The following is a 14,050-nucleotide window of genomic DNA, read 5'->3' on the forward strand; positions in this document are numbered from 1 at the left end:
AAGAAAGATATCCAGGTGGGACCCAAACACAAGAGTGAGGAGGTGTTTGAGACCGTCGCAGGTGTGCGCCAACAACCAGGTTTCTCTCAGGACAGAGTACAAATGCCACAGACTAAAGGTATGTCACACAAGACAAGTGTACTTAATCTGTAATTTTAACAATAGCTAGGGACCAAATTCAAGGGGAAAGAGCTGGAAAACCCAAATAGGAAAGATCCAAAGAGCAGACAGGCCACATTAGAAGTATCCGTTGTGCGGAGACATAAGAGAGATTGTTTAGAGCAGTGTTTCCTGAAGGGAAAGGTGGGTCCAAAATGCTGGCAAGTCAAATAGCCATGACTGAAGACCCTACTTAATCAATGATACTGCCACCTATCCGAATGAAAACTTAATTCTATGAGCTTTGACCAGAGATACATATCAGCTGCTACCAGACCCAAGACAAACATAAAAGACAATGCTTTTCTTATAATGAGCTTTAAATTTTTAAATTTTTTTCTCGGTATTTTAATGATAATATGCGAAATACAAACTACTACTTATTCATATTAAAAACAGAAATAGCTGGCATCAGAGATTTGAATTACCTTAGAGGTCAGTGATGGGGCCAAAGCTTGTCTGTCCATCTCGATCCCTACCTGAATATTTCTACATGTATATAACTGACCAATAGTTTGTTTATGCAAACCCTGTATGTATGATGAAATTGCTTAGGGCTTTTTCTTTACTTATGCAATTTCAGTTATCTGGGGTTAACCAGAACCATATTTTGTATCAAGTTCTGATATAAATGATTTTCATGAAGGGAAAAAAATCCCTATCACTGTGTTTTCAGACCTTTTTCCATTTGCATAAATGACTTCACATTTATCCATAATTCTTATGTCCTCTGTATTATTTCCTGGCCACATTCTTTAACTGCAAGATAAAATCTACTATGCAAAGTGTGTCAACATTTTCTTTGCAAATTTTCCACATATTTCTTAGTTATTGAAATGCCCCACTATGGTACTCTCTCCATTATAAAGAAAGCCAAATAAATAAAAGGTAGTTTTTATTACAGATATGAGAAATAGCATGTTACCCATATAATATTAGTGAATCTAAAGTTTCTGGCACTTAAAGAAACTAATCATAGTATATGACCACTCAAATATGCAATTGTGCTTTTAAATAAAAGTTTGAATGCAAAAATCACACTTACCATTTTTCTCTGTAGGGGCATCATTTAGTTCCGTAGTCGATCTTGACTTACTCCTAAAACAGAATATAATATGTGTTATTAACATTTTTATTTTATTCCAGGAAATACAGCTTTGTTTGTTTTGTAAAGACAAGTTTTCTCTATGTAGTCTTGGTTGTCCTGGAACTTTTTCTGTAGACTGGGCTGACCTCAAACATAGAAATCCACCTGCCTCTGTCTCCCAACTGCTGGGATTAAAGTCATACACCACTACACCTGGCAAAGATATGTTTTTCAAGAAGGTATTTATTTCCTATGTCTTTTGGGAGATGGGTTTATTTTCGAACCAAGGAAAATTTCATATTATGCAAACTAGCAGAAAACAATAGATGCTGGAAATATACAAAATATAGGACCCTCTCTCCTTCCTAAGACGATAGAGACTGCTCTGCCCATGCTGACTCCTGCACCAGCCACCAGCTCACTCAGAGTCAGTCTGTGCTCTGTCCTCCACATTGCCTGGCATCAAGATGTGGATATCTATGGCACCAGGAGGCCACAGGTCATTCACCCATTTGCCAAATGCTATCCTGGTATTCCAAACAGGTTGTAAGGCCTTCTGAGATTCTTCAGGCACCTCTGAAAATGCCCTCTTTATAGCTATAAAAGAGCACAGGCTCATCTCCTCATTCTATTAATTAGCTCAACTTCAGAAATAGTAGCAATACTATATACAGATGTGCATATGTAGTGTATATCTGCACCCTGAGTAATAACCTATAATGCAGGATAAGGTACTATTACTGGCAGACAGATACATCTGTCAGGGAATACCTGTATTTACAAAGAAAACACTTACCCTTGGATGTTAGGCTGCACTCCCCAATGCCTATAGAGTATATACTACATAATATATATAGTATTTATATATTATATATAGCACTACCTATAGTATTATATATTGTATAGTATAATATATGATATATAGTATATACTCCCCAGTTATATAAATCTACTCATAGATTTAAAAAAATAGATGCAGAGTAAGCTGGCCTTGAACTTACAGAGATACCATGCCTCTGCCTCCTCAATGCTGGAATCATAATTCTGACCTTGTGTTATCTTTCTTAGTTAGATTTTTACTACCTGCATTCAAGGCAGATGAGCAATGCATGAAGGTTAAAGTCAGAAAGTTGATATATTGGTAATTCCTAGCTTGTCTCATCTTGGGTGTCTTAGCCAACTGTCAACATATGTAAGTTTTGGTTTCATCAAAGATAAAAAGAAAATAGGGCTAAATATATCTCCCCATAGAGTTGTACTGAGAAACAAAGTCTGCAAAGTGAATAAAATGATAAACGAGTGAGGGGGGCATTTTAATGATTTCTACTTTCTCTGGGGGATTCGCCATTATCAGCTCATTTACCAGGAGATTTTTCTCTAGCTCTGTCGGTACACTCCTACCTAGTTAGTCCTGTTCGTCCTCCTTTCCCCTCTGAGCCCTTCACTCACCCTGGTTGCCAGTAAATGTGCCTCTTTCCTTAGATCCAAAAAAGAAGACAAGTATCCTACAGGAATTATTTCAGTTCTGCATGCAGAAGCTAATGGACCTACAGACTAGATATTTATAGACACATTGTTCAAAAGTCCTTAGTGATTTTAAGACAGCAAGTGTTTTTGTTTAATTACCTGAAAATATTAAAGCATGATGCTTTAGAAAATTTTAACCGCATGCTCCTTGTACCTTTTCTGATAGCTGAAAACCTGTTTTCTTTTCAAGCCCTGCTGGTGGTTCCCATTGTACTGTCTAAGAGAATGGCCACAATTCTCATCAGACGCACTAAAAACATTATCATTTTTAGGTAATTGAGCCACTCCTCATACCTTTTTAAAGCAAATAGTCTGCTGGATAAGGTGACACACATATGTAGTACCAAGAGGTGGGAAGAACGCTAGCCAGGTATATAGTGAGCTCCAGGCAAGCCTGTGGTGCCTATTGAGACCATATCTCAAAAATTTAAACATTGTTCTAAGTGACCAAAAAAGAACAATTTTTGTCTATTTATCATCTAAAATGACTCTTACCACAAGGCAGAAGGGCAACACAGCTTTTATCTCTCTCCCTCTCCCTCTCTCTCCCTCTCTCTCTCTCTCTCTCTCTCTCTCTCTCTCCCCCTCCCTCCCTCCTTCTCTCTGTGTGTGTGTTTGAGACAAGGTTTAGCTTTGTAGCCCAGGCTAGCCTTGAGCTCATTATGTTGTTTAGGCTAGCCTTGAATTCACATCGATCCTTCTATCTCAGCCACCTGAGGGTTTAGATTACAAACATATGTCACCTACACACAACTCTAGCTTGAAGCAGCTTTTGGCTTTAATTTGAACAACAGCTTAGATCTCAGGTGTCTTGGAAACCATCTTTCCTTATTTCTATTTCTTCTCTGTCCATCTACCATGAATATAAGATTTCACCAGCTTATAGTAGCTCTCATTTCCCAAGATACTTCCACCAACTCCCAAAAGCAGAGCTTTCTGGTTAACTAGCAGCAGACGTGTGACTGGAACCCAAACAACCAACATCTCCAAATGAGCTCAGCACAAAATCATAAGCTAAGTTTAAAGGTAATGGTTACACAGCAAAAACTAACTGATACAAAGGACAATCTTCGAGTTGCTTTGTTTCTTCTGTTTTGGTCCACAAGACAAAGAGACAAAGGGCTACAGTGGCTCTACAGATCACCTAGGAGAACTGAGGAACATCCATCTGATGCCAACTGGGATCAACCAAGTAAAACACAGTAGTCCACACACCTGTCCGTAGAAAGCATCCCTGAAGATTCCTCCTCTCTTTTTGGTATATCGTAGGAATCAATAGGCCTATAAAGTAAGAATTTTTTTATTAAAATACCAGAATTTAAGACATTCCCTGACTTTAGGAATATCAAAATAGTATTCTGGTCTTTTTATGCAAATTATCTATGGTTTTAGAACTAGACAGGCATTTCAATCAGTTGCTACTGAGAACAGACCTATGTGCATTTGCTGACCACATGCCCAGTTACGCATTCTCTGTATAAGTATACACTACGGTAGGTGGGAACTCCATGTTCTGGTCATGACCTAGGACTACAGAAATTACTTTTTAAAGTTTTAGCTTTGTAACACATCTTCATGGGGTAGGCAGGCCAAGAGGGCAACTATGCAGACTAGTGTGGTGTATATAGAAATGATGGGAAGGCAGAACTGGGTATTCTGGAAAGGCTAAGCTGGTGATGGCAGGGTAGACGTTTAAATCAGATGATGATGGAGGAAGGTCATTGGTTAAATAATAAAGAAACTGCCTAGGTCCATTGGATAGGCCAACCCTTAGGTGGGTGGAGTAAACAGAACAGGATGCTGGGAGAAAGAAGCCGAGTAAAGGAGTCGCCATGATTCTCCCACTCCAGACAGATGCAGGTTAAGATTCTCCCTGGTAAGCCAGCTCGTGGTACTACACAGAATATTAGAAATGGGTTAGATCAATATGTAAGAGCTAGCCAATAAGAGGCCGGAACTAATGGGCCAGGCAGTGTTTAAAAGAATACAGTTTCCGTGTAATTATTTCGGGGCATAAGCTAGCCATGCGGGCGGCTGGGTGCCGGGGATGCAGCCCTGCCGCTCATACTACAACAAGATGAGTGGGTCACACGTGTGTGGTGGCAGTCTTTTCCAGAGGTAACAGAAAACATTGGCGTTGTAATATGTGAGGAAGCCTTGAAAGAGCTGAGGGAATTAAAGTGGCAGATGCTTTCCATTGTGGGATTTCCTTCTGTAGGCTGTGAATATGTTTTATTACCATTAGTTAATAAAGAAGATGCTTTGGCCTATAGCAGGGCAGACTATAGCAAGGCAGGAAATCCAAGCAGAGCTAGAGGAGGAAAGAAGATGGTGTAAGGCAGACCCAAGAAGCAAGAGGTAACAAACCATGAGCCTTGTGGTAAAATATAAAAAGAAATGGGTTCATTTAAGATGTAAGAGTTAGTTTATAAGAAGCCTGAGCTAATAGGCCAAGCAGTGTTGTATTGATATAGTTTCTGTATGATTATTCAGGTCCAGGCAGCCAGGAGTAAAAGAACAGTCTCTGTTTACAGATGTTTGGGGGCTTAAAGGCTCCTTGCGACTGGTTGGTTAAATTGCGCAAAGCAAGGATGGCAGAGGAAGGAACGCATACTGGGTAGGCAAAACAAACCATGGCTATTGAAACTCCTTGATACCCGCTTCAGCTAAGGGGACAGACCTCCGGTATTGGTAGATCTTGACCGAAGTTTCTCTCTCCTTCTCTGCATGATACTTCTGTATTTCAGCTTGTTTTCGCGCCTGAGCCTCGGCCTGGGCCTGGGCCTCTGCTCGGGCCTTGGCTTCTGCCTCAGCCTGCGCCTGCGCCTCAGCCTCATGCTGCTTCCGAAGCTCTTCTTCCTGGGCTTCTTTCTTCCGTTTCTTCTCCTGCTCAAGCATGAGCTGCTCCCGCAGTTGCCGACTTTTGTCCTCACGAACAGCATCCTCTTCCAGCTGTCCTCTCTCTTCCTCCCCTGCCCGGGTTCCTTCCCGGTCCGAAGACTTGGACCCTTCACTCCAGGTGGATTCCCAAGTGGCAGTCACAGGCTCCCGTGTAGTCAGAGAAATACTGTTGGATCTTAGGACCATTAGTTCCTAGGTAGCCAGTAAAAAATCAATCAATCAATCAATCAAACACAGCGCCATCTGTGTCTCTGTCATTTCACACAGATTCAACTGTGGATGAAAATAATGATAAGCAGCCCAGAATTCCAAGAAGATAGTTATAGCTTTTTTTTTTTTCTTTTTAAGCCACATAAGTAATTGAAGTCTAAGGGCAGAAAGACGACTTGAAGCTGAAGTTCTAGGGAAATTTACTTGATGATACATTAGAAAAACTACGAGAGAATTTAAAAGATCAAAGTAAATTTCTAACACACAAGAATTCAATGTATTTTCCAAAGAGCTACAGAGGTGTGTGTCTAGGGAAATGGGGTGTGGGGCTCTTTGCCTAGGTTCTCCAAAATGGTACAGAGAAGGAAGGGAACAAGGCATGCTTCGTGCTACCTCATCCAAGTACTTGGAATTCTCTCTCTCGGCCTCCTGTTGCGCCCTCTGCCACTCTTCCCTCAGCTTTTCTTGCTCACGTTGGTATTTTTCCTAGGAGGAATATGGAATAATAATTAATCAAGGTTCCTTCTCATGGGAAGCAGGGTATTTAAGCACGGTATTTTCCATTAACAATTTTGCTAGCTCTAAACTTCCAGATCAAACGTCCATGTGACCAATCAGAATTTAGTCTGAAGGAAAAAAAAGTCTTATATTAAGCTAAAATTAAGCAGATGTTTAGATGTCAGAAATTTGAGGCACACAGAACAAAACCTATGTCCACGCTGTATTGTTGATGTTACTCATCAAGGCCTCCAGCTAGGGTAAGGGAGACTGATGGCCAAACAGACCTCATCTACCGCTAGCAGGGACAAGCCCTCACAGTCTGAGCCTCTCATGTCTCCAAAGTGTCTGTAGGGGTTAATGCCCAATAGTTTATATAATCATCAAAACGGGAAAGTAAGTGCTTAATGCAAGATATGCGTACAATATGTGTACAATATGCAAAAAGGTTTGGGGTTTGCTAGTGATAAGGATGCTGGTTTGGTTCTGCCTTTTTGCAAGCTTGCTTCTCAACACTGCTTGGCACTGGCCAGAAGAGAGCACCGAAAGCCCAGCCCTCTATTCACCCAATATGTGGTACTACCTGGAGTAGGCGGTCTTGCTCCTTCTGCCACCTCTCCTGTCGTTTTCGCTCCTCCTCTTGATCCCATGCCCAGCGACTTGGGGCATTGAGGGTTGGAACTGGAACCTAACCAGTTTGCAGCACAAGAGATGTAAACACAGAACAACTTACATTCTTAAGTCATCTACTGAAACCCTCAATCTACTGAAACCCATCAGTCATTCATCTCCTGTTGGCTTAAACCATCACAGGGATGATGTGGTCTCACATTTCAACGTCAACCTCTTTAGCTTAGCATATCACAACCCCACCAACCTTTACATATCTTAAAACAATGCAGGAAATATTACTGTGGAGAAATCCGGTCCCACCAAGCTTCCCTTATGTATTCCCAACTACAAAAGTCTAATACTCACATCAGGACCCACAGAATCGGAGCTCCCTGCATTGCAGCACGTGGGCGAGGAGGGAAGAAAAGCACAACGTGAGTCTCCATTTCCAGAAAATCATGCTTTTCGGGGAGTTAGGTCACTAGCTGTCTCTGCCAGTATGCCGAGTGACATCAGTGCTCTCGGTAACTCCATCACCTATGAATCCTTTCCCTTCGTCTTCCAAACTCACATTCAGAGAGGAAACTGCTGGAGCCCTAAACTCTAGGGCACAGTGCTAATTTGGTGAGTCTTTCATAAAAGGCTTCATTGATACCAAACTGACCAGTGTCTCATAGTTTGGCTTAACAGGGAGAAAGAACACAAACACTGCAGCATCTTCCAAGCCCAGTTATTGCAAATGTTCATCAAAAGTATGACAGAAGGCTTTCTTATTTCCCAGGTCTCCTTGCTAATGAGCTGCTTTCTAATTGATATGTGGCAAAAAGCAAGGTCAAGACCCCCTTTCTTTTCTATTATTTGAAACACAGGGGTTCAAGTTTGATGTGTCAACTATCAGGCACTATAATATTATTATATCATCATCACACCCAGGCTGACCTCAAGCCAACATTGACTCTGAACTCTTAGTCCTCCAGCCTCCATCGTCCATATGCTAGGACTACAGGTGTGGACCACCATGCCTGGCTAATTCTTTGATTGCTATTTTGAGATACTATTTAGTCTAGGCTGGTATTGAACTTTTAATCTTCCTGCCTAGCCTTAACATTAGAGCTATGTATAACTACACTGGACTAATTTATAATGTGTCGACACATTATATAATTATCAAAAAGTGAATTTTCATAAAATATACTGAAATCTCAGCTGTCACATAAACTGTTCCCATATGTACCTATTTAAAGAAAACTGTTTTAAAACTTAGGAAAATGTTTATCTCTAAAATAGTTCATTGAAGAAAAGTAAGATAAAATCAAAACAAAAACGAGGAACTATTTTGTTTTAGCCAGATCAAATTAGGAGTGTGTTATCACTTCAATTGAATAACCACAGAAAATAGTGAGTTTAGTGAAAAACTATGACTCAAAAACACTAAAGACAGATGACAAACTCTTTGGTCTGAAATGAAATTTAATCTACCTTAGGAAGAACATTAGGCAGTAAACACAACAGACACAAAAAACCAGTAGGTATCACAAAGCAAATTTTGAAATGTTTCATTAATCTTTAAAGAACGAGGAACATTTTAGATAGCAACAGTAAATCTTCTGTGATGCTGCATCTAAAATGTTAAACATTTCTTTTAAGTTCATTGGAACAGAGCAGAGTTGGGCCCACATTCGGGAGACGGAGCGTTAGACAAACGTGAAGATGAAGAAAAGGCGCATGCATCATTCCTCGAGAGGCAGCCGTGCGCAGCTACACCAACATAGATGACTTTACAATGCTCCTGTGCTCAGGTGCAACCAAATTTTCTTTATGTTAAGTTTCTTTTGACGTCAATAGAGTCATCATTATCAACCCTCCACCGTCATTCCAATAGCAATGAGCATCTCTGGGCTTCACGAGCAGCAGTATTTCCCATGACCAAAACCAAGTCTTTTTTTTTTTTTTTTTTTGTAAGTTGACCAAACATATGTTGGTGTAATCTAACACTGTGCAAATGACAGGACGCAGTAAGGCAAAACTGAAGCTCCTCATTTCTTACTGTTACCCAGTGGAAAAACACGTGTGTTTAATAGCATCTCACTGCTTTGATTGTTGTTTTGTTTTTTCACAAGGTTAAAAGAGAGAAACACCTTGAGAGCTAGACAAAGGACACGCAAAGACCCATTACCACAGAGGTAGACCCATGAACTGTAAGAAAAGCCTGGTGATCCTGGGGAAAGAACGGAAATGGGTTATGTTGCTTGATCATAACAGCAGCAAGATGGAAGGAGATTGGTGCCCAGAGCCACAGACCACAAGGAGAGTGAGGAGCGGGGCAAGTCCATGGGAGCCCAAGAGGAGTGAGCATTACAATTTACCTTGTTCAAAAAATTGGGACCGCCTTTTTAAATTTCTCAAAGAAATGGATTCTGATGCTAGTTGAAAAATAAGAAAATAAATACCATGTCATTCATTTTAACTTCTCACCACTGGTAAACTCAATGACACTTGAGAGACCTTTCCAATCTATAGCAATGTTATTTTTTAAATGCAAAATTGGTAGCCGCTGAAGGTAGAGATTATTTCAAGGCAGACACACGTATTTTAGTAATCTACATTACATTCAAGTTAGCAAGAGTAACAAACACTTTATTAATTACTTTTAGTAAATAGCACTGTATTTTCACAGCAAGGAGAGCCATATCATCATCTTAGAGGCCGGTACTTCCGAGAAATAAAAACTAACACTTTCTGCTTACGTGAATCGACCTAAAATTATCTCTCCCAATGCATTTTTACAACATGATGAAGGAAAATGTAAAATATCTGGAGAAGTCATCAAAAGCAAGACAACCTAACAAATGACCAAATGAAAACAAATGCTAAAACAAATCTGTCTTTGATTAGAATATTTTGTGGTGGTATTTAAGAATATGTGTAGATGCTGGCTTATGTCTTATTATTTTTGCTGTAGGTTAGCCAGAAAGAAAAAGGAAACATAATCTAACTTCTTCCACAGATCAGTCCCAAAACAATGGTAGAAACTGAAACTATCACCTGACGGTGGATGATACTTACTAAACAATCCTGAAGTACCAAGCCCTGCATAGAGTTGCATAGTCACCACGTAGGTGTCTTATCGATTGGCACTACTACCTGGGCCATTAGAAGAAGACAACTAGGATTCTTTAGCTTTTTAATATCATGAAAAATAAGCAATGTTTATTTTCAAATTCAGTTGATAAGGCAAACAACTGTCCTAGTTTGTAATTATTAGAAAATAAGGACAAAGAGAAGAATCATAAAGAAGAGACAAATCCATAAACTTCAACCAGTTTTGCTCAATATATTTACTAACTATTCAATTGTGTTGCCAAAGCAAACACAGCCCCACTACAGGAGGCCTGGCCTCATGGTGTAAGACCTTCATCTTCTTCTGGCCTCTTTCCTGCCTATATGGACCTGAAAGATCTTTCTGATATGTCTAAGGAATAACACACAGCACTTGGTAGCTAAATTATTTCTGAATGGTCAAAGCAAAGAGTGGAACTCCCACAATGCCCTGGATACTTCTGTCGCCTTCCTTTTCAAGACAAACAAAGGTGACTCTCAACTGTGACTGCCCTTGGCGATTACCTGCCAGGATCAGCTCTCTGCACATTTGTCCTTTCAGAACAATCTGGAGGGAAAGGAAACTCCTCATTCTGAGTTTAATGAAGATCCTTCTGCCAACACTCCATAGCCCCAAAGGTGCTGATTCTAGGAAAACCTGTTCTTCTTATTTGGCTTAGGCACCCGGGTACCTAGAGCTCCAGAGCCTGCTGCCAAATTTGCATTTGTAGCTCCTCAACTGTCCAGGCTGGAACAAACTCCTTCCCACCTGGCAGCAACTGGATTCGCATGCTAACCTTGGTTTCAACTCGCTCTTTATCCAGCTTTTGCTCACTAACATATATTAATTTTTCTAGCAGGTCTTGAGAGCTACAACTTCCCCTGCGGGACAAACGGAAGTAATTTAAGAGTGATCTTTACCTTTTGAATCAAGGGTGTTGCTTTCCTCGTGAATTCCATTGATTTCTTTGGATTCAGTATACTGGAGAGGGTAGAAATGCTAATTAACATTCTCTCTGATTAGACTTTGGGCTTAAATAATACATCTCTCATTAGGGGAAGATGTCTTTAAACAAAATGGGTTTTCAGGATATTGATTCATTACCCACAGCTTCTTATATGTACTAAATTTTTTTCATTACTCTCCAATACTTGGAAAAGGATTAATGACTATCTATAGGCAAGAATGACCATAAGTTTAATCAATCATTAATATTCTAAGAGGCATGGTAGATAAAACATTCATCCATTTGGGTTATATTTGAGTATTTGGCTTAGTAGTAAAACCACCATTTATTATTCTTTAACATTTAAACCTGTCCTTTAAAAATGTAATAATATTTCCTTTTAGATAAGTTGATTCAGTTCAGAGTATAAATTATCAATTAAAATGAACAATTCTGATTAGAAATAAAAACTAGCTTTTAAAAAAACTGTATGAAAAAATATTGCTTCAGAATTTTGAAATTTCCTGCACTGTGCTTTTTAAATTAATTCGTGAAACTGATTATATCTTAATCGCACATGCAATCCGATTAAAATGCATCATGAGATTTCATGGTATACAGTGACTATATTTTGCCAGCTGATGACAGAGCACAAATAGCTGTAGCACATAATTTTTCACAATTGCTATTTCTCATTCACAGCGATCGAGAGAGACGGTTGTAATAATGAAGGATTGGTGAGAAATACTTGCAGAGCAACGTTATGGAATGTTACCATCCATAACTCAATAACCAAAGATGGCTAATGAAAACAGCCAGTATTTTCAAGATGACACTTTATTTATTAGGTATAACCTAACCATTTATCTTTTATGCAGCATCGAAACTTCCCCCCACATAGCTTCTGTTGTTACTTCTTTCTACTTACAGGACTCTGAAGGCTTTCAGAGAAATCAGTTGTTACCGACAGACTTGAGGACTTGTCCGAGGTGTAAATCCCTGAAGTCGTGTCCGTCCACTTTGTTTCAGGTGAACCTATAATTTTGGTAGCCACACTGGTAAGATTGAGGGTTTTATGCCGTATAGATGGCAGGGAAGGTTGGTCTCTGCCCCAGTCTGATTGGCACATGAAGATCAAGCAATGAAAACACATAGATGGTGAAGCGGAAAGAATAAAGTTACTGAATGCACAGATACAAAACGTACACAGACAGACATACAGACAGATGAATCAGGCAGTGTCAACGATGGGGAGACTTTAGGGCTTTTACCAGCAGATCACCTTCCCAAAACACAAAGGTTAGAACCCGTGGTAGTAAATAGACAACTAGCAAATGTGCTGATTCTTTTGCTAAACTGACGGGCACTCATGTTCTGTGCCGACACCAAAGATGTGTGGATCTGAAGAGACTTAATGTCCCTTCCTAGCGAACAATCACCCATGACACAGAAACACAATGACGTCAAAAGCAGATTATAATGCTATGGGAATAAATAGGAATATGTCCTATTATGATCTTGATAACAGCAGTACAGTTAAATACTATAAAGTTAAATCATAAAGCTGTTGTTCTTTCTACCCGTTTTTTTTTTTTTTTCTTTTAGTTTTTGGGACAGGGTTTCACTGTGTAGCACCAGCTCTCCTGAAACTCACTCTGTAGACAGGCTGGTCTTGAACTCACAGAGATCCGCCTGTCTCTTCATCCCAAACGCTAGGAAATTAGAAGTGTGCACCACCTCTGCCCACCTCATAGTGCCATTCTTAATGGTCGGCATTGTGGCTCCTGGATACAGATACATTTGCTTTTAATGGGTATTTGCATTCGACCAGATCATTTACCTAAGCAGTCACAGGTGTCAAATTCAGTAGATTTGCTAGTGAATTATTTTCAGAAGGAATAGACAGAGGGGCCATTCATGATTTTTCCCAACACAACGACAAAACAATTGCAAGCACAAAGCTAAGAAAAACGGGGGTAGGGGAGAGGATTAGTAAAGCCAATGGTTACAACCACCTGCCAAAGTCGGGGTTCCCTACTCAGCCAGGCACAGAGGGAAACCAACTCACCAGACTTTCCGTAGCGCCTGACATCCATCACTAAGTTTCCGGTTTCTTGGGCGCTTGCCATGGTTTCCTCCCACTTTTTTGTATCCTTATATGAAAACTTGGTGTTATTGACGGCAAGAATTTCATCATCTACCTGCAGCTGAGAAAATTCCGCTGGGCTACCTAGACAAGGTAAAGTACATAATCAGATGACAAGGATCCCACACAGGCTGATTCCTGTTGTTTCTTTAAGGCAAATGACTTTCTCATCTCGACTGGTTCCTATAGTTTCCAGTAGAGAGGCAACATTGGTATTTTTAGGTTATCTAATAGCTGAGTCCCGATACCACATGAAGTACCAGGGGCATTGTTTATTTCAGAGTTTCCTGAGGACAAAGAAAAAATGTGGTCATTTTTAAACTAAAAATGTGAAATATATTATACTTTAATGGAGCATCAGTTAGCATTCTGGGCTGGAGAGAGTAGAAGGAAAGAGTCCCTTCAAACTGCACAAATTTACCACTTAAAGTACCGTGATTATACCAATCTTGAAATTTAAAAGGAAGAGCCAATGTCAACACACAATTCTGTATGATAAAAATCCATAAACAGGGATCTCCTCTCAAATAGGATAGATCTCATTGTAGTTACCTTAAGAGCAAATTTAGTGGTTGTTGGGCATAACCCTGGCTGTGGGAGGAGTTCAGTAGAAGACCCAAAGCACCTTGAACATATGATAAATGACAGACAAAATACTAATACTACTTAGAAAACATCACTCTTGGTGGGAGGTGACCAGGGATAGAGGACCCAGCATGTATGATGCACTTGGGTTCAAGTCACTACAAACAGCAACCCCATGTTGATCTATTATAGGGTGATATCTGCCACAAAACACAATTATCCATGGAAATTTTACACTAAGCTTTCAGATCAATACGACTTGTTAACATTTCTAGAAAG

The 14,050-nt window shown here is 39.9% G+C and overlaps 1 protein-coding gene across 8 annotated transcripts in view; it reads right to left on the minus strand.

Annotated features, from left to right (window-relative positions):
• Window positions 1–14,050, minus strand: part of Lmo7 (LIM domain 7) — a 195,728-nt gene that overhangs the window by 9,943 nt on the left and 171,735 nt on the right. For all 8 annotated transcript variants that reach the window (XM_057785730.1, XM_057785732.1, XM_057785729.1 and 5 more), the window contains 10 exons: window positions 13,109–13,270; window positions 11,969–12,075; window positions 11,015–11,075; window positions 9,361–9,417; window positions 7,361–7,386; window positions 6,966–7,070; window positions 6,278–6,370; window positions 5,454–5,866; window positions 3,989–4,054; window positions 1,205–1,257 (listed from right to left, as the gene is read on the minus strand). In XM_057785730.1, the coding sequence (XP_057641713.1) occupies window positions 1,205–1,257; window positions 3,989–4,054; window positions 5,454–5,866; window positions 6,278–6,370; window positions 6,966–7,070; window positions 7,361–7,386; window positions 9,361–9,417; window positions 11,015–11,075; window positions 11,969–12,075; window positions 13,109–13,270 (1,143 nt within the window). The remainder of the gene's footprint in view (window positions 1–1,204; window positions 1,258–3,988; window positions 4,055–5,453; window positions 5,867–6,277; window positions 6,371–6,965; window positions 7,071–7,360; window positions 7,387–9,360; window positions 9,418–11,014; window positions 11,076–11,968; window positions 12,076–13,108; window positions 13,271–14,050) is intronic.

This window comes from Chionomys nivalis, chromosome 12 (genome assembly GCF_950005125.1).
Source record: "Chionomys nivalis chromosome 12, mChiNiv1.1, whole genome shotgun sequence".
Classification (NCBI taxonomy): domain Eukaryota; kingdom Metazoa; phylum Chordata; class Mammalia; order Rodentia; family Cricetidae; genus Chionomys; species Chionomys nivalis.